This window comes from Stegodyphus dumicola, chromosome 5 (assembly GCF_044657685.1).
Source record: "Stegodyphus dumicola isolate Sdum_Otavi_A_Nest chromosome 5, ASM4465768v1".
Classification (NCBI taxonomy): Eukaryota; Metazoa; Arthropoda; class Arachnida; order Araneae; family Eresidae; genus Stegodyphus; species Stegodyphus dumicola.
In genome coordinates, this window is record NC_140772.1 from 11,503,273 (window position 1) to 11,530,115 (window position 26,843).

Genomic DNA, 26,843 nt, shown 5'->3' on the forward strand with positions numbered 1-26,843 from the left:
TTGTCAGTCAGTTCAGGCTAACACTTGAGGAAATTACATTTTTTCTGGTAAATTTCGGAATACGTCATCGAAAGCCAAAAACACGAACGACAGTTTAAACAGTTTAAATGTATATTCAACAGAAATCTATCTTGCAATTATTAAAAAATATAAATATAAAAATCAGTCAATAAAACAATAATCAATAAATACAATTTTAAATCAAAACAGAAAAATGAAAGTAAATAAATAAATAAATGCAAATAAAAATTAATAGAATCTGAATTCATATTGCATTTTGCCTACAAAATTTCAAAATGGTGAATTTTTTTTTAAAGAAAGAAATATATAAATCACAAGATTTTTGGTTTAACGATTTTACATTCTACACATGAAGATCTTAGGAAATTACTTAGGAAATCGCAGTCTGATCTTTTAAGATATTGCAGCCTGATCTTAATATCAAACTTCAATTTAACACCTGAACACAGTTTCACTTTACCAGTTATAATAGGATTGTTAATTTAACAAACGAACTAATAATTATTGAAATATAAACTATTGAAATTTAATATCTGTTTCAAATGCCAATACCAAATATGTCTCAAATTCTCTAACAACTCTGAATTTACACGAATAATCCGCTGGTAGTTCGGTGCGAGGTTCGAATCCCGCGAACGGGCTGGCTGCATGGGCGTTTTCGTGGTTTTCCCCATGTGTAACGTGTATACGAGCCAGTTTCCCTTAGAAAGTCCTCCACGAAGGCATCCATCCTCTTAGGCAGATAGCCCACGAGGCTTTGCCATAATCACACACACACACGAATAATCCTATGTAGAATGTAATACTGAGGTAAACGGAACATAGTTTTCATGTTCTGCTTAACTTCCCCTGAAAGTATTTTAGCATGCTTACATTACTGATTTAATTCTATTAAGCGCATTGAATTTTACAGTTTCTTCGTTTTTCATTTCTTCATTTTCACACAGTTTAACAAATAACCCTTTTTAATATTTTAAGCAAAAGTTTCATTTTAAGAGATATGATTGATTTTGAAAATTTTTAAAACTTAGAACACTTAAAATAAATTCTATGCTCCCGTTGTCAAGCCTCATCAGTGGCCCAGTGGTAATGCTCGTTGAATACCTGGAATTCGACCCGGGTGTTATCTCAGACAAGCAAGATGATGCATGGTTAGTTTTAGAGATTATCCATATGTGTTCAACGTGTTACACAACGGTCCACAGATATTTCCTTCTGCTCAGAAGTACCAGGATATGCTTAAGAAATACCAGAAAATTTCTGAATATGCGTACAGATATCTAATCACCCTATAAATTATTAGCGTCAATTATTAGTGTTTCTCTCTGTATCTGATCGCTAATTTATTAGCGATCAGATACAGAAAGAAACTCTCACTTGACCATGTGTATTCGTCTCAGCAACATGCCAGAGCAAGCAGTAGAGTACTGTATGTAATTATTTACTGTTAATAAATTAGTTAGTTCTCTATTTATACAGTCCACTCATTAGTTTTAGGGTATAGCATACATAAATTAATTACTTTAATTAAACTTCTTTTCATTTAGAAAATATACAAACACCTTTTCTAAAAATGTACATATATATCATAATATGCATGTCGCGGTGTATAAGGATATAAATACTATTTTGGCCTGCAACAGATTTTACAATTCTTAGGACTTCAATAGATTAGAAAATACTTAAGTTACAAATTCATTCTTCTTTTACTGTAGCAAACCGCGTCTTTTTAATCAATTCAGTAATGATTAATAGAAAACCAGTAAATTAATATAAGTTCATGCAGCATTTTAAATCATTAGATTATTCCAACCGAAAGAATAATTGACAAAAACATAAGCAAATCTTTCAAAAGTTTTTGCTGTGTTATTAATTATCTGTAGTCGTATATACCTCTGCAAACAATTGAAATTTATTCTACTTCGTAGATGTAAATTTTTGGTAGATTATATGTGGCAAAATGTGTCATTCTCTACACGTGTCATATTTTTGCTGTTCCAGTAGTTTGAACATAATTATAATACAGTAAAGTTTCGTAACATTTTTTTTTTTTTTATCTACCGTAAGGATTAATTTGTAACAAACAACGTGATACTCTTTCTATTCAGTTTTCAAATGCGTGGATTTTGTTTTTGCGTTGTTTTATTGTTGTAAATATAACACACCTTCATTGCTGTTTGTTTGCCTTGTTATAAATATAGAACTTTTTTACAAAAAAGAATATCAAATACCCTTGGTAGTGAGTTAAAAATACTACTTTTCATCAAAAAGAAAATGTCATCTGATTTTGTTTTACCTTTTATTATATTTTAAACTTGCTCATTTACACAAGATTAGGTTTAATGTAACAAAACCACTTATAAGGAATTTTGCTCTTACTTATATGCCAATGAATCCCATTATACTTCTATTAGTGTTCCAGTAGAAGGTGGTCTATTAGCAATTGAGGTAATTCAAGTTGAAAGGCATCTCCTGCATTTTTAAGATTTTCTCTAACAGTGATATTGCACAAATCTTGTAAGCTAAGACATTGCTTGGATATACTAATTATATAATTAGACAGTTGAATACGTTCCTTATCTTCGAAGATAGGCAAATATTTTTCACGATCATTTCTCGATAATTTAGCACCAACTTTTAGAAGTAAGTCTACTATTCTCTTGTTTCTGTTTCCACATGCACAAACCAGTGGGGTAAAACCCAAATTATTACATTTGTTGATGTCACTCCCAGAAATAATTAGTTTGCGAATAAAAACTTCTTGGTCAAACATAACTGCGAAGCATAGAGCAGTATTACCCTCATTATGAGCCGCATTCACGTTAATGTCCCGTTGTATCAACAGCATAAACAAGTCTAAATATGAAGACTCTATACTCTTTGCTGATTCTGGGGTACGTCGACTTTGCGCAGCACAATTATTGATAGTCATCATCAAAGCTGTCATTCCAGTTGCCGAACTGTGGTTAATCTGTCAAAGAAAGTAAGAATTTCATACAAATCAAAATATTTGAATAATAACAAATGTTACGAAAATTTGTAAATCATTAAGTTGTAAAAAAGTCTCTACTTCATTTTCAGAAGATAAATATAGGCAAGTGCAGTACAGTGAAATATCTCTGAAAATCCCATCTATTGAATTAAATAAAATACGGATGCAAAGTTTCCTACAATTATAATTATGAACCTGATCCTCTGTAAGGAATCCGTCTTCATACGTATAATGAATTTAAAGAAATGCGCACATATTTACTGAAAATGTTTTAAGAATCGATGCAACTAGTGAAGGTGAATTGTTTTGGAGTTTCTCATTTTTCATCCATCTCGCATCTGAAGAGCTTTCCTTGTTGAATAAGTCAATTGAAATACACCTTATGAAAATATTATGAATGTCCAATGAAACTGGATTTGGAAATAGGGGCAAACGTTTTAGAAATGGTTACAAATATCTTGAAGTTGTAACGTTATGACCAAATAAAGATAACGTTTAGATGAAACACGATGGACAAAACAAATTAATCTACTCGAAGCGATGCATACAAAAAAAAAAAAAAAAAAAAAAAAAAAAAAAAAAAAAAGCCCACTTATCTGAATTTAAAATTAGGGTAAACGTGTCTTCATATTGACATCGGTGTTATTCAAATAAAATGTCTACGCATTTCAAGAAAGAAGCAGGATCAAAAGTATTCTAAAATGGGTATCTGTTCTGTTCCAAAATAATAAGTTTAAAAGATTCTCGCTTTTAAGAAAACGCCTGCCTGCACCAATATTTCTTGAGCGTCAATTTTTCCAATAAAATCTATATCAGTAGGTAAGGAATTAACGCGCACTCAACTAGGTATTGCGATGGTGAAAGTGGGAGCGCATTCTGCTAGTAAAAACTGTAAAATATGTGGTTGGACTAACAGGAAGGGTAAAATTGGATTTTTCATATTTACACTTTCGAAAATAACCCCCATCCTCTACAAAAAGGTGTCTTCTTTATGGTCCCACCAGAGGCCGAGTAGTAGGTAACATGGTTTGATTTAGCAGCTTTCTCCATATTTAGTGGCAGAACTAGCCAGTGCCTTTAAAAACATCTTCCAAGAAGACATCCCTCCCTTCAGGTAGCGGACTGTCGGTGCTTTGATGTATTTAAATAACCTAACGTAAACTTGAGAAAATTTGGCTAACCTTACACGAATTTAAATACTACTGTCCTGCTAAAGAGTTCTTCCAATGAGGACCACTTTTCTAAATTATAATGCTCTGCGGCTCACACTTGTTGCTTGTCATAATCAACCAACGTCCTTATACGTTTAAACATGAATTATTTAAAATTTATAGTCTTAAGAGTAGATGCTGGCAGTGGTGCGACCTGTGATGGGAGGAGACTTTCCAAAGAAATCCGCTCCTAAACGATCATATGGGGCAAAGAATATGCATTATTGAAAACAGAAACTCCTCCGCAAATGGAGCGAACCCGTCCCAACGTAGAGGCAAACAGCTGCGCATGCGTGAAATATCTGTCGCCAAAGCTCGAAGCCGGGGTCGAAATTCGAAGGTCACGTTTACGGAAAAAAAAAAAAAAAAAAAAAAAAAAAAAAAAAAAAAAAAAAGCCCACTTATCTGAATTTAAAATTAGGGTAAGCGTGTCTTCATATTGACATCGGTGTTATTCAAATAAAATGTCTACGCATTTCAAGAAAGAAGCAGGATCAAAAGTATTCTAAAATGGGTATCTGTTCTGTTCCAAAATAATAAGTTTAAAAGATTCTCGCTTTTAAGAAAACGCCTGCCTGCACCAATATTTCTTGAGCGTCAATTTTTCCAATAAAATCTATATCAGTAGGTAAGGAATTAACGCGCACTCAACTAGGTATTGCGATGGTGAAAGTGGGAGCGCATTCTGCTAGTAAAAACTGTAAAATATGTGGTTGGACTAACAGGAAGGGTAAAATTGGATTTTTCATATTTACACTTTCGAAAATAACCCCCATCCTCTACAAAAAGGGTCTTCTTTATGGTCCCACCAGAGGCCGAGTAGTAGGTAACATGGTTTGATTTAGCAGCTTTCTCCATATTTAGTGGCAGAACTAGCCAGTGCCTTTAAAAACATCTTCCAAGAAGACATCCCTCCCTTCAGGTAGCGGACTGTCGGTGCTTTGATGTATTTAAATAACCTAACGTAAACTTGAGAAAATTTGGCTAACCTTACACGAATTTAAATACTACTGTCCTGCTAAAGAGTTCTTCCAATGAGGACCACTTTTCTAAATTATAATGCTCTGCGGCTCACACTTGTTGCTTGTCATAATCAACCAACGTCCTTATACGTTTAAACATGAATTATTTAAAATTTATAGTCTTAAGAGTAGATGCTGGCAGTGGTGCGACCTGTGATGGGAGGAGACTTTCCAAAGAAATCCGCTCCTAAACGATCATATGGGGCAAAGAATATGCATTATTGAAAACAGAAACTCCTCCGCAAATGGAGCGAACCCGTCCCAACGTAGAGGCAAACAGCTGCGCATGCGTGAAATATCTGTCGCCAAAGCTCGAAGCCGGGGTCGAAATTCGAAGGTTACGTTTATCAAGAGCTCATAAAACGAATATTGTTATAAATATCCTTAAACCTTAAAGGAAAAGAAAATATTTTTCATGCAAGTAAATTAAATAATGGATTAGTTACTTTGAGGGAAAACGTAAGAAATCCGATTTAAATTATTGCGAAAAGTCAAAGAAGAAACGCTTTGTCAAAGACCATTTCTTCTTAACACGTGTTCTTCAATTTCCTGTACACATCCGCAGAGGGGGAAATTCTCGCCACCAGGTTCCATCGCCAAATCCCTTGGCAATTTTTTCCCTCGGCTTTCTAGCGGCGTAATACGAGCAAACAGGTTTACGTTATGTCTATGGAACCTTTCCTTCATTACACAGACGTTCTTTGTAAAGGGCTCGAGAAACACCACCTACTCAACATGTCCATTCACCTTTTCCGAGAAGCTTACTACTTAAGAGGTCCCTCGAGGACATGCCAGACGATGCTAAAGAAGAGGGCTGAAATCTCAGAACAATAACTAATCATAAATGAATTGTGAAATATAGATCTAAAAACGAAATGGCAGAATTTCGCTATATTCTTCTTCAGAAATATTATTCTTTCCCTGTACAGCAGATGGAGTCAGTATTTCTACTTTTTTTTACCAGATTACTACACAGAAAGCTCGAAGACGTATTTTCTCGCTATATTTTCGCCTGGTATTACTGCTGACACGTGTTTCTCGCATGACAATTTCTGGCGCCACATTTATGCATATTTTAAATTCAACACATAAAACATATAAAAGCAAATAACATAGCGGAAACAGACTTCTGAATTCTTCGCTTTAGCACTGAGGGAAAATATGTATGTCGCGTGCTAGAATTACACAACTGGGGCAGAAAGATTGTGTTTGAATATCCGCATCGATGAAGGTGATTCGTTATGAGGAGTAACAAACTAAACAGAAGAAAACGCGCTGACATTTGAAAACTACAGAACTTTTCGCATGACCCATTAAAGTGTAAACATTGAATTTGGTACTGACACTCGGAAAATTACATCTATTGCTTTAAAATTAATAGTAAAAAAATATAAATTTATTATTTAAAATCTAATTTGATTTAATTACTTACGTTTGCCCCAGCATCTAAAACCATAGATGCGATAATTATGGTACGTTTCGGGGTGTTCGATACAGCATTCAGCAGAGGGCCATTCGGTCGGTTGTGACAGGTAGCCCATGTTACCAACCTTGGAGTTACAAGCACACTACAGCCTTTTGATAAGAGCAACCGGACAACTTCTGGACTACTACTTCCACAGGCTAAATCTAAAGGAGTGCGCCCCATCAAATCAGCATTCTCAAGAATATACTCCGGCGATTTTTCAACTAACAGCTTCACAAGTTCTAAAAAAATACATACATAGATGAATATTTTGCTTTCAGCAAAGTTTAAAACAAGAAAATGATTATGAATACAAAACACCAACATAAAAATTAAAAGCATATGCATGCAACAGTAAGTTATTGTGCAGAAACATTATCTCGGCAGTTTGAGCAATTAAAATTCGCTGCTAAAATAATTCCGAAACAGAAACTACACCTTACAATTTGTTAATGTTATAAAAACTAAAAATTCCTAAGAGCAGAATTTTCTGCGTAAGACCCTAACATTGGAAGTTTTCGTAAAAATTAAAGACATTTATAACAGTTGGCAACACATTTTAGTGGCTGTAGAAACAAAACTCATGCAGCAAATATGCGACTTTCTCCAAACTGTTGTCCTAATACCGGGGCAATTTGTTTCAGAATATATTTACCCTTTTCAAATAGATCTGATGCCAAGCGGTTAAGATCACCAAGTTTGGAGTTTGACCAAATTTGGATTCCAACTTATGCAAACGCTTTGGCTGCATTGATGATTGCTTTTCTCCACGTGATGAGTACGAACCTGGCATCTTAGGAAAGTCCTCTAGGAAGACATCTCTCCTCGTGGCTTTGCCACATTCAGGTAACCTATCATACCCTAATATTCTCAAGTGGTGCTTCACATGTTTTTCCTATACCCTTGAAGAATTAATTTGTTCACTGATAACAGTGGATGAAAGCAGGACTTCTATGAAAATCAGTCTTTGACCATCTTGAAGGTCATGTTTCTTTCGTCACTCTAGGCTAAAACACAGCATTAACATCAGATCAACTCTAAGAAAATCTCCCCCTCCCATATTCAGAGAGATAGTAATTTTAGTAACAATACTCACTTTTAAAATAAAGCTGGCACTTCGCATTATCTGAACCCCTCTTGTGAAAAGTCGCAACTATTTGGGACTCATGTTTTGCTAGTCTAAGACTTGAAAGACTGCAGCGATTTTCAAAAATTGTGCCCACTAAGAATTTCGTAAAACAAATCCAATTAATTAAATTAAAAATGTAAGAAACATTTTTGATAAAACATCGTTTTTTCGGCGTTGCTCCCACCATGTACACAGCGATGTCATTTCGCTTTAAAACCCATTAGAGAATAGTAGAATTTTAAAAATATTGCGCACAACACTTGTACAGACATTAGATTATTTCGAAGCAGGAGGCATGAAAAATGAGCAGTGCCCTCGCCGGAACTCGAACCGCAGACCTCTCGAATTCGCATTGAGCGTGCTGACCGCCACACCACGAACGCATGCTCAGAAAGCGGGAGAAATGCCTTATACACTGTCCTCCGAACTCTTTTCAGTTAAAATTATGGGCACACAAATTTTAAACACAAAATCCAATCGCTTAGAAAGTACAGCTTCATGAAAGGCTAACTTTTGCTTTCTCTACTAAGGCAAAACCCTACCTTTCTAAAGAAATGCAATGATTTCTTTTTCATCAGCTGTAATCATCATAGTTCCATTAAAATTAAAAAAATAGGCTCGGTTCTTCGGTAGAAATCGTCAATTGCTTGCTGGGTGCACGTGCTTACGTTTTGCAGATATGATGAGTTGATTACGTTGGCGGCTCAGGGTGTTGCCTCATGAATAATTTTTAGAAAGATGTGGATAATCAGAAGTTACCATAAAATTCTCTGACAATGGCATTTAATTACTATTGTCGCATAAAGTAATAGTAGACTATTTGCAAACTGGCAACAAGAGTAAGTGAACTGTAATATCTTATTTGTAAGATACATTATGTAAATTAATTATTATGATATCTGGTATTATTATGATTAATAATTATTATAACTTTACTATGACTATTTTTTCCCTAGTTCTCAGCAAAATGTAAATTAGTTGGTCCACGTATTGACGCTGAGGGTTCGAATGTTTAGATTAGAGCTGCTGGCAGCCGCGTGTTGCTGTTGCTTATTATCACCAGCTGTGCCTAAGTTGTACTCCAGTTTCAGCATCTTGTTAAGCGACGTTTCAAATATGCGCCGTGTCAGCTTGAGTAGTCTATTTTATGCAATTACGTTACTACTCTAGACTACGTTACATACGTAAACTACGGCACTCTACTTCTTGAAGACTACGTTACTTACATCGAAATTTAGCTTTATTTTATGTTGATTAGTCGCATAAGTAGCATCTTTCCATTTATTTCAGAGCTAAATAAAAAAGGTTATTCTAATCTCCTTTTAAACTTTCTGACTTAGTGCGGATTTCTCGATAACTCGCTATGAACCTAGTAGAGTCTGAAGGAATTGGACACAAGCTTCTAGATATAGTAGAACTGTACATGTTGACTGGGCGTAAGTTTTTAGGATAATAGTCTATTTTGTTTCAGAGACATGTGTTAAACGATTCAAAATTCCATTAACAATTAATTAATTTTTGTATCTGTTGAGTATTCGATACATTAACTGCTGTTCTAACCTACAAATTAATTGAGGTAAAAAAGATGAAAATACTTCAAAACACATTATATTACCTAAAGATTTTTTGCTGCAAGCAATATGTAGAGGTGTTGATCCCTCCCTGTCTATACTCGTAATGTCAGCACCCTTTTGGAGAAGCAGTTTGGTGAAATGAAAATCTGAAATTCTGATGGCACGGTGAAGTAAAACATTGCCCAATGCATCACGGCGATTTACGTACGAAGGAATACTATAGGAGAAGTTTCCTGAAACTAAAAATAGCTTTAAGTAAAAAACAGACAGTAGATAAATATAAGTTCATATAATAATAATTAAAAATATTTTACACATGTTCTTATCGAAGTGTGTGTAGAATGATTAATAATATAATATATGTATAACTCTCCTCTATGTATATTATAACGATGCAGAACAATTTTACGAGTTTTCCATTACTTATTAGAAAATAAAAAAGTTGATAAGAATCATTTATTAAAAATATGTTAAAAATAGCAACACAAATTAAATATTTAAACAACGTTATCAAAACATATATCTGAATATGAAAAATATGGGAATATGACCTATAAGAATAACACTTAAATAGCTTCATTATGCAAAATCTTGTTTTAGTGAAACTGCTAGGGGATAAGTAAAGTGCAATTGGATGGGTTTTAGCATTTTAACTGCCAATTTCAGCTTGAAGAAGCTTTATCCTCATAGATGTAAACAACACGACTGGCAGAACTTTTCCTTCAATGTTGTTGTTGTCTTTAATTTTTAAAAAAATCTCTTTCTTTTCTTTTCACCATCGACGGAACAGCTGGTCCACTGGGTTAGGTGCTTTTCAGCCTGTTGGATCCCGTCGATGGAATTAAAAAAAAAGCATGAATAAATATAATTAAAGAGCTTAGTACTGTGTCCTCCGGGGACTGGCCACGAAAAGAGGAACAATAAAATAACGAACAGAACATGGAAAGAAGGTGCATGGTGGGGACTGCTGAGACTAAGCGGAAAACTTTCCACTATTATCATACATGTTAGATATACAGTTATATTAAGGATGTGCTATAAAAATCAGGTATAGATGTAAGGATGACCAAATACATTACAAATTGTGGAATACATTAAATGAGTTCTGGATTAGTAATAATATTAAATATAGTTAAAAACAGCAAATCAAACAAAAAACACAAGACATTAAGTAAATAAATATATGTACAGAGCAGGCTGCTGACGGCACGGTGTCCAAGGAAAGAAGTCACTCCAGGTTGTCAGCAATGCTTTTAGCAATGGTAGTGCAGTCTCTAATGCGGTTGATCGCATATTTATTCTTAATTGTGTTCTTGAACCATGCTGGCATATTGATTACAGTTGGTCTTTTCAAATGTGAATTCCCTGTGTGCGAGCAGTCAAACAGATAGTGATCTGGTTCACCAGTACTGCCACAAATACATTGGTCACTGTCTCTTAGGCGAAATCTGTGAAGATAGGACATATATGGGCCATGCCCTGTCAGATACTGTGTGAGGTGCGAAGAACTGCTATTTAACCCATTAGCCGCTGGTGTTGCGTTGACGCAACGGTCAAAATAAATGCGTATATAAATAAAACTACCTAAGATATTTTATACCCCCAGATGATTTTGTGCACTTAGGGATTATGAAGATTATTTCTGTAAAAAATATTTGCCTTCAACAATCATTTTGTTTATAATAATTAATCTCATAATTTAAGCAAAATTTTCGACCGGGTATTTTTGCTGAAAATATTTAACGAAAGAATCGCCGTCTTTATGAGTGATCTATTTTTAGTCAAGGTCACCGTTTATCAGAACATTACATCAGTCAGATGTTTATATTTGTGTTGGAAAGGAAGGGAAAACAGGTGTTGCGTTGACGCAACGGCAGCAGGAAACGGGTAGTCAACCTCCTTTTTCGCTCATTCCTTTCGATGTTTGGGTTCATGTTCTGGTTGTTTAAAAATGCCTAGAACGAGGTATCTTACATTAGAAGGAAACCTTCCTTCAAAAATTTTTTGATGAAGAAACAGATGATGATGATGTTAATAATGACCAGAATGAAACTGATATTGTTGTTGTTTCCCCAGAAATTGCAGAGGCTAGTGACGAAGATGAAAGAAATGGCAATGTTTTAAATAATGATAATGATATTTTACCAAGTGATACTGCCGAGGAAGTTGAAATTCACGTAAGAAGTAAGTTTCAGCTTTCTAAAGGCAGTTGTAGTCAAACTAAGAAGTTAAAGCAGAAGACTGAAATCTTGAAGTGGATAAAAAAGGAACTGTTAGTTATGTCTCAGGAAGAACATGAAGAAGAAGGAAGAAGAGAAATTATAAAAGACAAAACACAAGGTAAAACTAGTTCACAGATTTTCGATTTTCTTTTCAGTTTAGACATTTACTCTCTACTCGTAGAACAGACAAATATATACGCTCAGAAAAAAAAGAGAATTGCCCAGAATTTATTGCATCTGAAGCCTATATGAGAAGATTTATTGGAATATTATTGCTTACAGGATATCATTCTTTACCTCAAGAAAAAATGTATTGGAATTTTGATAAGGACATTTCTGTCCCTGTTGTACGAACACTGATATCACGTTGCAGTACAGGAATATGAAATAAAATTTGCATTTCACAATAGTCAAATTGACAATACTGATAAATTATATGAGGTGAGACCGTATCTAAACTTACTAAATATCATCACTTCTTACTACTGGAAATATAAAGTCTCTTTTAGATTTCAGACGCGAGAATGCATTATTCTTTTTTCAAACTCCTACTGAGAGTGTATAATTAGCCAAAAATAGATCAGCAACAGGAAGACCTAGTAAATTCAGCATTCAAAAACATTGCATGGAATTGCATTTTATCGTAAAGTCCGTTGATAACAAAAGACTTTGTTGTAAAGAGTACCATAGCCAGACTGTTTATAGATGCAAAGTATGTAATGTAACTTTACATCATGATTGTAATCAAGCTTTTCTTGCTTGAATCTTTCAAATGAAATAATCTGTATTTGTAAAAGAAATACAATCTATATTTTAAAATTAAATTAATTACAAGTAAAGTGATTTGTAGATTTATAAAACGTTATACAGCAAAAAAGCAATCCTGCGCTCCACTCAAAAGAAACATCACATGAGTACAATCCTACTCACTAAACATCCGTAGTCTTATTCCGCTGATGTTGCGCGAACGCAACACTCGCTTTTTCCACAGGTAAGAGCAGTTTTTTTATTTTCAATGTAAATTTATGTTATAAATGCTTAATTTAATATTTGTTATAATTTTCATGAGAAAAGAAACATTCCTTGTAGTTTTGGCGGTTTATGGGTAAAATTGTGGTTAACTTTTGGTTGGAAATCATACAGTCTTCTGCCTGTGGTGCTTTTCTCCCAGTAGTTTTACCACTGCTTCATTAGTTCACATTTGAGAGTAGATTTCAGATACGAGTGCGGAAGGGGCACACCAATGCTACTCACGTGGGGTTCATTGGCTGCGCCCTTCGTAATCATATCCGCTGCTTCATTTCCTTTAATCCCCGTATGGGTCGGAACCCATTGTAGCTGGGCCTCAGACTTGCAGGAACCGAAATTAATAGTTTTTGTATGTCTCTAACAATGGGATGTCTACTGCTGCCGCCTTGGATGGCCTGCAAGCTTGACATTGAGTATGTGTAAATTACTTTATACCTGCCATTGTTAGCAGTAAAGTCCAGACTGCCTTTAGGGCTGTAAGTTCTGCCTGAAACATAGAGTTACTGGGATGAAGCTTCTAAGCCCAGGAATGGATTATGTGGTCACCCTCCATTACACACCAGGCACTGCCAGTCCCGAATTCTCCTTTGGAGCCATCAGTATATACGGCTAAGGATTGTAATGAACTTGGAGGATTACAGTTTACTTCTCTATCGAAGTCTGCAGGGTGGCAAGGAGAGTGGGCAATGTGATTCTCGTAGTCCGAGGATACATAAGTCTTACTCCAAATAGTAACGTCTTGTTTTAGTCTGATCACTCTCACCACAACACTCTCGCTCTGTACTATCAGGTGCAGTGGCGGAAGCCCAGCCAATACATTTAATGCAGTTGTAGGAGAGGTATCCTCTGCAGACGGCCAGAAGAAGTGGTCTTTGCGCGGAGTTCAATGCCTGTTGCATTTTAATCGTGACACTGACACCCCATATGGAGACGCAATGTAGAGCTATGCACTCAGCGACTGTGACATACCATATTTTGAGCATCTGTGAGGAGACACCCCAGTTAGCAGCAGCTGTTCTCCGCATTGTATTATGTAGCCTTTCTTTAAGATCCTTGATGTGAGGGAGCCAGGAGAATCTGTCGTCTATAATCACACCCAAGTAGCGGAAATGTCTCACGAATTGTATGTTTCTGCCATGAAGGTTTACGCACGGGGTATGCTCGTGCCTTTTTCCTGGGCTAACTAGCATTCCTTTGGTTTTTGCCCTTGAAATTATGAGCTTATGTTCACTGGCCCAGCGGACTATTTTGTCTAAAGCTTTTTGGGAATTTACCTCGTAACTGTTACGGCTATGATCGTTTGAAATTAGCAAGATGTCGTCAGCATACGCTATTATTTCTGATGTTTCATCATCATCAAACAGGTTGAGCGCAGTGTCTGCTCCCAGGTTCCACAGAAGTGGACCTAGGCAGGAGCCCTGCAGGCAGCCTTTCGTCACCTTTTGCATGTGGACGCCTCCGTCCGTTGTAGCTTGAATTTATCTTTCACTCAGGTAGCTGTAGATCAAATCAAATAAAGTTTCGGAACAATTGATATCTTTGAGACATTTCAAAACACCATGCCACCACAACGAATCGAATGCACCTAGAATGTCTATACTGATGACAACAGTATGCAGTTTATTCTGCTTCTTTCTAAGAACCGTGTTCTGTAGGTGATTCAGTGCGTGATCCACCGACTTTCCTGCTATAAAGCCATATTGCCTAGTATTTATGATTTTATTAGCATGAATGTAAAAATTCAGTCTTTGAAGTATTATTCTTTCGAGGATTTTTCCCATGACTGGGGTCAGGCAGATAGGCCTGTAAGAAGCAGCCTCGTTTATATCTTTATTTCCCTTTAGGAAGAGGGCAACTTCTGCTATTTTTGTGCCTTCTGGAAAATGGCGAATTCTCCAGCATGCCTGTAAATAGGAGAAAAGTATTGCCGAATGCGTGTTATGCATAATCTGAGAATGCCGTTGTCAAGCCCATCCGGACCTGGAGCTTTACTTGGATTTAGCTTCTTGATTACGTCATTCAGTTCCTTGCTTGTTGGAAGAGGCTCAGAATCAAGCATCGACGAAGTATAATAATGTCTAATACTAGTTCATATTTCCTTCTGCACTGTAGTATCTTTATGGGGATGATGATGCTGGAAAATTGTTTCCAGTATATGTGTCACTATCTGGGAACTAGTGTTGGCATTCTGACAGATTGACGTAGATAGGCTGGTAGGTTTGAAGACCTACCAGCCTAACTACGTCATTGCATTTTTGAATGCATGAGCATTTTTGAATAGTCTACCAAATTTTTCTGTTGCGTTCGTACAATATTTCTGCCAACATTTCAGTTTAGCCTTTGAAATCTTCCGTTTGTAGACTGCGCGTTTTTTCCTGTATATCATTCCCAATGCCTCCCTTTCATTTGGATCGCGGTAACCTTGAAAACTTCGCCTGAGGGCCCGAACTCGACTCCGTTCGGCCGCTAACGTGGAATTCCACCATGGAGTTTTATTTGAAATAGAGTGATTTCGCCGTTTAAGTACTTTATCACAGACCGTCTGCAATGTGTCTATTATCATATTGTATGGCGTATGTAGCTCTTCCTTATCACTTGAATTTTCAAAGGCTGCTACGAAATGAGAAACATGGGGCGCTAAAGAGCTGCCAAATTTCTGGGAATTTATATATTTTGTTTTCCATCTATTTTTAACTGCGTAATGGTGTTCTAAGTCAATGTCGAATCTAATAAAACGATGGTCACTTAATAATGGGCATTCACTCCACACATTCCAATTGTTTGTTCTTGGGTAAATGGGAGTAGTTGCTAGTGTAATATCTGGCCAGCCCTCTGCCCGTATGGTCCAGAATGTTGGGGACTGTCAGCTGAATTAACTATCGTCAGGCCATGGGATATTATAAATTCCAGAACTGGCACTGCTCTTCTGTTTCCTTCCGGTGCGTCCCAAAGAGGGCTTGCGGCTTTAAAGTCTCCTGCAAGAATTTTGCTGCTAACCGGGAGGGCAACTACATATTCTAGTTCAGTCAGGGCTAATGCTATATCATGTGAGGGCGGAATATAGACACTTGTGAAAGATATGTTCCCATTAGGACTCTCAAGCTGAAGGGTGATTGAGTATTCTCCTTTGTACAATTGTAATGATGTGAGCGGACTGTTATACACTATTGCTGCTAGATTACTGGTTGACTGAAATATTTTGAAAGAACTCATACCTACAATTGTTCCATTTGTGGTGTAACTTTCTTGCAGTAGGGACACTGGAAAGTTATTTTCCATTATAATTTGGGCTGCGTTGTTTGTTGCAGCCTGGCATCTCTGAAGATTCCCCTGTAAGAAGGAGAAACCCTGAAGTATACTATTCTGTACAAGACCCTGCATTTTGCTTAATGTTGATAAGCTGCTCTGAGGCGACTGAGCTCTGCTTTGTATGCTGGGCATATTCGTGCACTTGCCGAGTGTGTTACTTCGTATGTTGTGCCTAGTTTCTTATTCCAGTCTTCGCAGTTAATACAATGAGGTGTAATTGTAGTACACGTGTCAACTGCGTGTCCTTTACCACAGGTAGCACACGTGGGGGATGACCTGCAAGTGTGGCTGATGTGACCTAGTTTTTGGAAGTTGTAACCCCTCTTTACTTTGAAAAATTGTCTAAACGTGCACGAGCTAAAACCAATGAAAACACGGGAGTGATCTTTTACAAGGTCAAAACTGCTGGTGTGAATATCTACAATCCAATTGTTATCACCTGGAGACTTACGTACAGGTGTCCTTGGTGTTATGTGGGACTGTGTAACTGACGGCGCCAGATTCACAAAAGCCTCACTTATATCGTCAGCTGTGGCCGAGGCTGGCACACCGTAAACTATCACTGAAGCTTTTTGAACGCTGGGAATTCTCACAGAAATTGTTGAAGAAAGCGCAGGTGTTTCTTCTATTGATTTACGAAGCACGTCTATGTGCTCCTTAGCAGTGCACCGCACCAGCAATTCCTTGGCTCGGGTAGGGCGAACTTCTTCAACCGTTATGCCTATGGCTCTCGCGCTTATCTTGGAAGTAAGCTGAACCCTAACCTGCTCAGGGGTTCGATCTGTGTCGTTGTGCTTAATTAGTAACACGTGCTCGGATTTCTTTTTTCCAAGCGGCTTTGTATGGCGTTTTTTCTTTCGAACTTCAGTGAAAGGAAGCTCGTTTGTATATATCTGATAGTGTGTAACACCTGTAGTAGAAGGGAGTACCGTAACAGGTGCAGTAGGAGCAATGGTATTTGAACTATTGCGCTGCTGTTGTAATGCCTGGATATGCCCCTGCAGCTGAGCGTAATATATCTCTTGTTCAGCTATTGTGTTACCGACTGTATTTACAAAGCTGGTTACTTGCTTCCTGACGGATGCGTTGAGTTTTCTAGTCTACCAAATTTTTACACTGTCTTTATAATGTCTAATGACCAACTGCAATTGGTCACAAATAAGATTGATAGCCTCTATTCTAGAGGCGGGAGTAGAAGAATTTGTTGTGCTCCTGTCTACCGAAGGGAAGTCTTGTTTAGGGCGTATGGAGCTAATTGGGTCCGCTGAAGTGGTTGGCGTATCTGGATGCATATTTAAATCACAGTAATGCACATAGAGTAATTATAAGCGCAGTAGAAAGCACTAAAATTACAGAAATATGTGGGAACACAAAGTAAGTGAAAGCGCAGTTTATACCACTGAGGATATGGTTTTAGGTGGCAACACTTGCGTGCTTGCGAGAACTAGCGCTTATAGCAGGGAGGTGAACACTAACAAAGAGGGGGGAAAACCGCCAGCAGCGCACTATAACATTACAAAATTGAAATGAAAAATAGCAACTTATACTTAGCAAATTACAGTTGCGGGCACACAATAAAATTGCAGTTAAAAAAATTGTTAAGCAAATTAAAACACAGTTAATCACGATAAAATTCAGTGCCAACTGATATTAAGCATTCATTAACAATAATGAAGTAATAATTATATTACTGGTAATTATAATAAACAAAATAAAATTATATATGCTAATCCACACTTAATAAGTTCAATAAATTCAGAATAGTTAACAAGTTCAGAAGTCATCAGAATTTTTATAGTAGCTACTATTACAAAAATATTTATCACACAACCCTGAAGAAAAGTTCAGAGCAATATAAAGTTCTTTCCTAGAGTCTGAATTTAGAATAAATTAATTCAAGTAGTGAACTGAACTAGTGAATATTTAGAGGTAATTAAATGCAGTATACCTTTTGCAGTCTTCTCTTGGTTGTGTATAATCGAAACAGCGGGAGTACTATAATATGTAGGAGTATTATAGCAAAACTAGGGTAGTTATCACTTATTAAGGAAACGCCATTATCCTTTCAACTGTATTTAACGGGGACTTGGCCGCTAATTTTCTCTGTTTTTCATGTGTGTTTAAAAAGTAATCCAATGACAGCTGTTATTGTCACTGAAGCACTAATTTGTAATCGCGGCACCAACACAACACTTCACAGATGAAATAGGGCGAGCACTAATTAAATAGTGTAATAATGGGTGTAGACTTCCGCATATCAAAACCCAGAGTCCTGTTAAGAGGGAAGAACCGGCACAATTCCGTAGACTCGGCACAGGAACAACACTTCACTGTAGAACCAGCGTAATCACTTGTCTTAATTAATTGGCATCTGGACGGATGTTTCCTTTCGCTCGTCAAAGTCCAAAATCCAAATAAATTGGGAGAAAGTGATATCTTTTGTACTAATCACCCGATTTTCACCAATTTTAGAAACTTGAGTAGCACTCATAATGACTGGAACAATGCCGTTGTCTCTATCCAATTAGCGTAATTAAATGGTTTGCAATGGCTAATTAAACAATGGTCCAGTTCAGCGTATTCCTTCAACACCTCCTAGAACTAACTCATGAAAAATTTCAGTTTAATTATGAAACCTTATTTAAATCGTTGCAAGCTTAGCGTTATTTTTTTTTTTTCAAACATGAGTATTCATTATTATTCGGCAACATATGTCAAAAATAAGATATATTACTTATACTCATCAAAGATGTTTATTAGTCAAGGCATAAATTGTTGTAAGTATAATTAATACGACCCTTGACCAATAGACATCTCTGATTAATTATATTTGTTTTCAACTAATGATTTTATATTGCTACGTGATTCCAGGTAAAATAGCTTCATAATTTAAATCAGTTAGAATTTATCTCAATTTTTTAGGATCTATATCCTGCCTTCATGTCTTAAATTGTCTTTCTGTTTAATTATTGCGTTCAAATAAAATTCCGATTCATTAAGTTTGAAGTTTCTTTCGTTAACAAGAGTTTCTCAGCGATTAAATTTGGTAAAATCAGTAATAACTTTTAATGGAATTAAAAATTCTAGTTATTCGTATCGAAAACATTCTAAAAATAAAAATCTCAGTTCTTCACATTCTAATGAAAGCAAGGTATTTTCCAGATTTATAAACGATGAGAATTAAATATAAAAATTTCAGCTTAATTATAAGCCTGTCAAATGGATATTTAAGAAGTTGGCGAGGACGAAAGTATCCCTACTGCAGTGACGTCACGAACTGAGCGCCGTGGCCTTGAGTTAGTTCTAGGAGGTGTTGATTCCTTTCCCTTATCGGGATACGAATCTCACTCCACGGGTGGTAGCTCCAATCTTCACGACCGTTGGCGTTGGCGAAAGGTCAGAACGCATGCACAGCCTCGTGGTCGAAAATGAATATTTTTAAAAATTCATATCACTGGCTCTAATTGTCAGTCCGTGTTCAAAAATCATGAATTATTAAGTCCTGTAGAAATATGCACTAGAGTAAAATAGAAGTATATTTTTGCGCCACAAAGAGGAAATTAATTAAACATTAGTTGGTACATCATTTCTTCTCCAAAAATACTGAAATATATTTCACCAGAAAAGTCATCAAGATTGATGTTAATTATTAATAAGAATTATAAAGTAAATTGTATCACAACAAAAATGATCTGATGTATAATTAATATCAATAATAAAAAATGGTTTTTGTCTTAATATTAAAATCTTTTACCTGATAAATCTCCAAAACCTTGGCTTATTGGGGAACAAAATTAAGACTACTGATTTTAAAAATTGATTTATACTACGCTTCTACTGAGCATAAAACCAAGAAAATCGTTTTATAATAATTAGAAATTTGAAAAAATTCGATTCTTTGAATCTCGAAATTTTTCGTGAATTAGTAAAAAAGTCCCACCGATAATATAAATTTATGGTACCACCTATAATGGTGCCCGCCGATAACATCGCGGACGAAAACGTAGCGGAGAAAACAACGCAAGGCGAAAACGTAGTGCTACAAAACATCGTGGGAGAGAACATCGCAGTTCTAAAACATTGTGATACAAAACATCGACGTCGAAAATAAAGCGGTTCAAAAACTTCGCTAATTATAAACATCGCCATCGAAAATATCGTGGTAAAAAATAAAGTATCTACAAGTCATCGCATGACGATAATATCGCAGATATCTTTTTTTCAGGTTTAAATAATTGTAAATGGATATTCCCATAATAATTTGTGAGCGCAAGATGTAAAGAACGTTCATTTTTACTTTCGCATTCTTTTTATTAACTCATAGATTTTTGCTGAAAAAGTGAGACGGAAACTTAAGCATAGAAAATTAAATGCAACTTATAGATTATACTTTTGATGAAAAATTACCAGTAAAAAATTTATAAAAAGGATTTATTAACGGCCTTTGTTAGTTAACTATGTCGGTTTAAAATTCTATTAAGTGCTGTAAGTTGCATTAATTTTCTATGCTTACGTTTACTTCTTATTTTCTCAGCAAAAATTTATTAGTTAATAAAAAATATGAAAGTAAAACTTATCCTTCTTTCCATCTTGCGCTCACAAATCATTATGGGAATATCCATTTACACTTATTAAAGCTTGCCTGAAAAAAGCATGTCTGCGATGTTATCGTCATGCGATGATTTGTAGATACTTTTTACCACGATATTTTCGACGCGATGTTTTTAAACTGCAAAGTTTTTGAACGGCTTTATTTTCGACGACGATGTTTTGTACCACGATGTTTTAGAACTGTGATGTTTTCTCCGCGACGTTTTCGTCCACGATGTTTTCGGTAGTAACCCATATAATTTAAATTAAATGGTTATTTACCGATTAAAAAAGTCAAAAACTGCATGTGTAAACAAACTGAACATACCTCTTTCAGGTCTCACCAGTTTTAACAGATCGTGAACGGGATCCTGATTTCTCACTGGAGAGAAGATATAGTCTGCATGGGATCCCCGTCTTAAAATGCGTATAATAGTTGTAGTGTCACGACTCCTCAAAGCTTGTATCACCGCCACAGCGAGATTTTTCCTATCCTGAAAATGAAAGCAGTTTGAAAAAATTCTTCAATTTATACTAATTGAAAAAAAAAAAAAAAAAAAAAAAAAAAAAAAAAAAAAAAAAAACCTTCTTTTTTCGAGAAAAGAGATTTCTTTCAATTTCAGACCTATGACTGCGAAAAGAAAAGTATTAGAGGCCTATATTCACTTCATTAGGGGAAGAACAAAGTGTATTTTACCTCGTGTTATTCTAACATACCCATTTTATTTTAGAACATTTCGGATATATGTTGAAAATAATTCTGCTGATTTATGAATTTATCTCCAATAATAATTTATTTCATCCTCTCATCTTATTTTATTATTAATACACTGATTTGAAGTCATGAAAGTTCTAAATGATTTGGAATGTTTTATTGCAAATTTGCATATATTATTTCAAGAATTCGGTTAATTATTATAATTTTACTTACATCCTATATGGTGTAAAAGTCCCTTCGTTTCATTTTTTTCTATAAAGAGCAAATTTACTTGTGATATAGTGACAATAGGCGTAAATAAAACTCTTAAATTCGGACTACCATTCAAATGGTTTTAGGACTTCCAAGAAGAATCAGGAGTTTTGCCTCGGAAGATATATACTTCCAAAGACAAAAATGTTTTAAATGATGCTAATATTCTTGCTTTGGCATTTTTTAATTTAAAGATATCAGTTTTGTTAAAGTTACCAAATCTAACTTTCTATACTTTCCTCTGGTACTATACGTATCTTTAAAAACTGTTACGCTTATTATAGGAACTAGAACATAAAAATATTAACTTTGCTATGCCAAAAAATAACCGAGATATTTACTTTCAAATGCTGACATATCTGTGGTCATTTGCGGTTTTCAATGAGGGATAGTTAATGAATAATTAGAATCTTTGACGTTGATTTTTTCCCTTTTCAATGCCATTCGATGATATTCTTTTGTGATTTACCCTTGATAGAGTATTTTATTTTATATTCCAAACTCCAAAATGTTTTATCGAAAAATACGAATCGAATAATTTTTGTGCATTCACCGTATTTTTCGATAAAATATTTTGGCGTTTGGAATATAAAATAAAATACTCTATCAAGGGTATAGAAAGATGTATACAATTTTAAAGCTACCGTGAGGTAGTTTTCATTCTTTAAGCATACCTTATTCGCTAAAATCTATATTTTTGTTGCTCAACAGCTTAGAATTTTATAAAACAAATTCATAATCAAAATCGCTCATTTAGTTATCGAAAAATAACCAAGATGTGATTTTCGCGTAAATGCCACTAACCGATACAAATTGCTGTTATCCATAACACTAGGAATGTTTCTTTTATGCGGAAGTGTCCCGTTTTCCGATTTGTATGGAACTGTTGTATGTAGAAATACTATCAGAGCGCTGTCTTTCATATTGTTGTTAGACTTGGTATGCCAAAAGAATTTTCGCCGCCCAAGCGGTATAGTGGTTAGCCTCGCTGACTGCCGTGCCGAAGAGCCTTGCTTCGAATCCTGGAGAAGGAATAGATGTTTGTAAATGCATAGTTGCGGCATGGGGTCACTCTGAATACGCGGCGAGTCAATAGTTGTCTGGAGAGGTTATGGTAGATTAAGAGGTGCGGGAAACCCTCTGTCCTGTCCCCCCAGGGGTGCTGTCCATCAAAACGTGGAGTTAGGAAGTAAGATGGAGTAGCTCTAACCGGTTCCACCCAAACCCTGCTCTGAAGCATTAACGATCCCTACGTGGTGACCAAACCATTGGGTAATTTACCATTAAGTTCAATGGGTTTTGACACAGTCGGATGCAAATATTTTGCAATTGCGTTGTAAATATGCATATAAATGTATATATTTTCTTTTTCAACAGTACTTCAGAGTCCTAAGTACAGTAAGACCCCGCTTAACGCTGTTTCGCTTAGCGCTATTTCGGTTTAGCGCTCTTTTATTTTAACCCGGGGATTCCACGAAATCGCTCGCAGCATACGGGGATTCCCCGAAATATTATGCAGCAATAGATTTCAAATACATATCCGAAAGAGTGTACTTGTATTTCTTGTTTGGTATTGTACAGACATATTTTGAAGGGGTAAATGTGGAAGATGCCGAAGAAATAAATCAAGAAGCAGCGACTAGTCTTTCTAATGATGAGCTCAAGGAATTAACTGAACAAGAAGAAAACAAAAATGTTGACAGCAGTGATTCAGAAGAAGAGCAAAAAGAACTTTCGATGGCGTTTGTAAAAAGGAGTTTGTCTACCATAACTGAAATAATGGATCAATTCATTGAAAATGATCCGAATTTTGACAGGAGCTCAAAAGTAAGGCGTGGTGTTAGAGATGCTCTATCCGTTTATGAAGAACTTTTAAGAGAACAACGCAAAAGAAAAAGGCAAACAACATTAGATGCTTTCGTCACAAAAAGGCAGAACACTGAAAACGCGGAAGGCTAACTAAATATGACTGACTTAGAATTTTATTTGTTTTTTTTTTAAGAATATTCGTTTTGTTATTTATATTTTGTTTTTATTTTTGCAAGAAATAATAATGTGGTATTAATTTGGGCTTTAAGAAATAAATGTTTGGTTTTATTTTTATTAAAAAACATACTTTTTAAATTTAATACCTAACCAATTTCCTAGCCATCTTTCCCTAACCCCAATATTTACATGTAAAGATAGCCTCGTTTAGCGCTGTTTCGCATTACGCTCTACTTTGATGGAACGTATCCCCCCGCGTTAAGCGGGGTCTTACTGTATATGAAAAAAATACATTTTTAAGCATTATTTCTTTCTGAACGGAATAAAATGCTGTACTTTTCACAGAACAGCTTGCTCAGAATGGTTTAATTTGAATGAAATATTTTCACAAGTTTTCGTTAATTATATTAGAAACAAAATTTAAACTAATTCGATTTTATTCGGCTAAGGATTACAAAAATTAAGATCAAAGTTTATTGTATTATTAATATTAAAATTATGCATTATTTCTTTCTATTTATAGAGCTTCTTCCTAAAATACTCTTTCAAATATGACATGACTTTTTGGCTTCTGAAGCATCTTTTAAATCGAAAAATATAACTCAATTTAAAATTAATGCTCTATTTGGTTCATTTCAAATTAGAGCACCTTTTATTTTAATAGCGAAATACTTCAAATAGTACTTAGCATTCTCTGAATACTTCTGAAATGGAATAAAATAAGAATTTTTCAAATATTATTTAAAACTTAACTGAGTTATTATATAATGTAAGGGGAATAATTCTTTTAATTATACTTATCAGATTTTTTTACACTGAATTTCAACAATACATATTCCAAAACTCTTTTTTATTACATAACTACGCATCTCATAGAATTTGCTTTACTATACCTTTTAACAGATTGCTTTCCAGTACGAACAATTCTTGCTTAAATAGTTTTTAACGTGTTTGACAACAGGATTTCAATTTATTTTTACAATGCAATGCTAAGTTTTTATATATTTAGATAATATTTCTAATCATTATAAATTTAGATACATTATTTAATAATTAGATTACTTCACAGTAACTTTGACAGTTGTTTATGAATGAATAAATACTTCATTTCAAATACATTTATAAATAATTTAATAAATATTTACGTATTTTGTTAAAGGCAGATACATGCTTTTTGCAAGCACATGCATAAATACCCATACATATTTCAATTTTTCATTTCCGGCATGTGTAAATCTTTAATTTTTGTGCATTCACCGTATTTTTCGATAAAACATTTTGGTGTTTGAAATATAAAATAAAATACTCTATCAAGGGTATAGAAAGATGTATACAATTTTAAAGCTACCGTGAGGTAGTTTTCATTCTTTAAGCATAACTTATTCGCTAAAATCTATATTTTTGTTGCTGAACAGCTTAGAATTTTATAAAACAAATTCATAATCAAAATCGCTCTTTTTAGTTATCGAAAAATAACCAAGATGTGATTTTCGCGTAAATGCCACTAACCGATACAAATTGCTATTATCCATAACACTAGGAGTGTTTCTTTTATACGGAAGTGTCCCGTTTTCCAATTTGTATGGAACTGTTGTATGTAGAAATACTATCAGAGCGCTGTCAAGCGAGCTTCTGAATGTAAAACAAAAAACACCCCATCTGGTGACAGAAGCTTCGGAGCAGTGCTTCACTTCTAATGCCGGTTTGGCCACTCTTTCCTTTCTTATTTGCATGCATCAAAACTGGGGGCATAACTGAGCTAATTCGCATTGTCACCCGTAAGGTGGTCAAGGCTATTCCTTGACCTTCGAGAGGGAGACGAAGGTCACGGCTATTCCCAACGATAGGCTTATCTTACGCCTCTTGCCACGAGGAATTTCGTGAGCTTGGGGTGAATATTGCTCAGACAAGTGAGCATTGGTCAACAACTAAAACGAATTTTCAGACAATTAATTTATAAGTTTTTAAATATAAAAATACGTCATTAATATTCCCAGGAAGTTTTATAACTTCAGATTTATTATTTTAAATCATACAAAACATTCATTAAACATCCAATATTTTCAAATCTAATTATGCAAATAAAATTACAAATTTGTACGTGTGCCTATTGTAGCTGCCCTTGTTGTGTAAAACATCATTTTTCTACAAAGTTGTGTGAATAAGATTTGATTTCTACTTTGAAAAAATTACATTGTTAAATATTTTTCAATAATACAAATGTTCATCACTTAATCTCTTATCTACAGAAACCATTTTCTAAACTGATATTTAATTTATATTACGTACCGCATTTAGGTCCTCAATTGGTATGCGGCCTTTGAATATGATATGCATTTATAATATCCAAAATCTCGGGAAATTTTTGTTGTACAGCATTCAACATTTTTATATTTTATACCGAGTACAAAGGTTCCCTAATTATGAGTACGGTGACCGAAGGAACATAAAACACTTAGATATTTCTGTTATTTACGAAATTGATTCCTTTACTTGAAAAAGCCAAATTATAAATAGTTGCATCATTTAAAAGATTTCTTAACGGAAAATTTATGTATACCACTAACGATTGCAAACGTAAAGGCCGAGAAGAACTTCTGGGAACACTGTACCACGGAAAATTAATGAAGATTTTCCTTTTTTGGCAGCCTCTACAACGGAAAAGAATAACCTATCGGTACCAGTGTGAAAAAGAACACCACTCGAATTTTGATTTGCGCTTTGTTTGGGAAAACTGAAGGCTATCCATATTTTCTTACAGGAGAACAGCCGTTAGGGCTCATGTGTATATTGCTCATGTGTAAAGAGTGTTGTGCTATCCATGCCCCGCATGAACTTGATACGTGTCTCTTACATTTTCTTCCTTTTCTTTAATCAATTGAAACAATTCGAATATCAAGTTGTGCGAATGTAGCTAAATGAAATTCAAAGTTTCTCTTGACTTGCTGAAATTGTACCATGGAATAATTGCATAACTAGGAAGACGCTTAGAAAAAAATTAAAAGGTTCAATTGTAATACTAAATTAGATGGCTAATAATTGTCAGTTTCTGATATCTACTTAAAGTACTATCCTGATTCACGATATCTACTTAAAGTACTATCCTGATTCACGATGTCGGTTTAAAGTACTCTCCTCATTTTGAGAGAAAATGATTCGAATTCTCTTCCTCCTAAGAATAACTATTTTCGGAAGAGTTGCTTCTCAAAATGAATACATTTTATTTCTGATGTTACTATTAATGTCATATTATATTAATTTAAGCGAAAATATTTTTGAAGTGTAATAAAACATTCTATATTAAAACATACCAAGAACTTCAA

General features: G+C 35.0%; 1 protein-coding gene across 1 annotated transcript; it reads right to left on the bottom strand.

The window, feature by feature from the left end:
* Positions 1 to 2,364: 2,364 nt before the first annotated feature.
* Positions 2,365 to 21,267, bottom strand: LOC118179941 (ankyrin repeat domain-containing protein 61-like). The gene is made up of 4 exons (XM_035349100.2): positions 20,893 to 21,267; positions 9,456 to 9,653; positions 6,679 to 6,953; positions 2,365 to 2,992 (listed from the first exon to the last, which is right to left on the bottom strand). The coding sequence occupies exons 3-4, from the start codon at positions 6,892 to 6,894 to the stop codon at positions 2,432 to 2,434; spliced, it is 777 nt and encodes a 258-aa protein (XP_035204991.2). The 5' UTR covers positions 6,895 to 6,953; positions 9,456 to 9,653; positions 20,893 to 21,267; the 3' UTR covers positions 2,365 to 2,431.
* Between the last annotated feature and the right edge of the window lie 5,576 nt (positions 21,268 to 26,843).

Coding starts and splice junctions, on each gene's coding strand:
- LOC118179941 (XM_035349100.2), bottom strand. CDS start 6,894: ATGGGGCGCACTCCTTTAGATTTAGCCTGTGGAAGTAGTAGTCCAGAA. Junction 2,993..6,678: donor TTTTAGATGCTGGGGCAAAC/GTAAGTAATTAA, acceptor TTTCTTTGACAG/ATTAACCACAGTTCGGCAAC.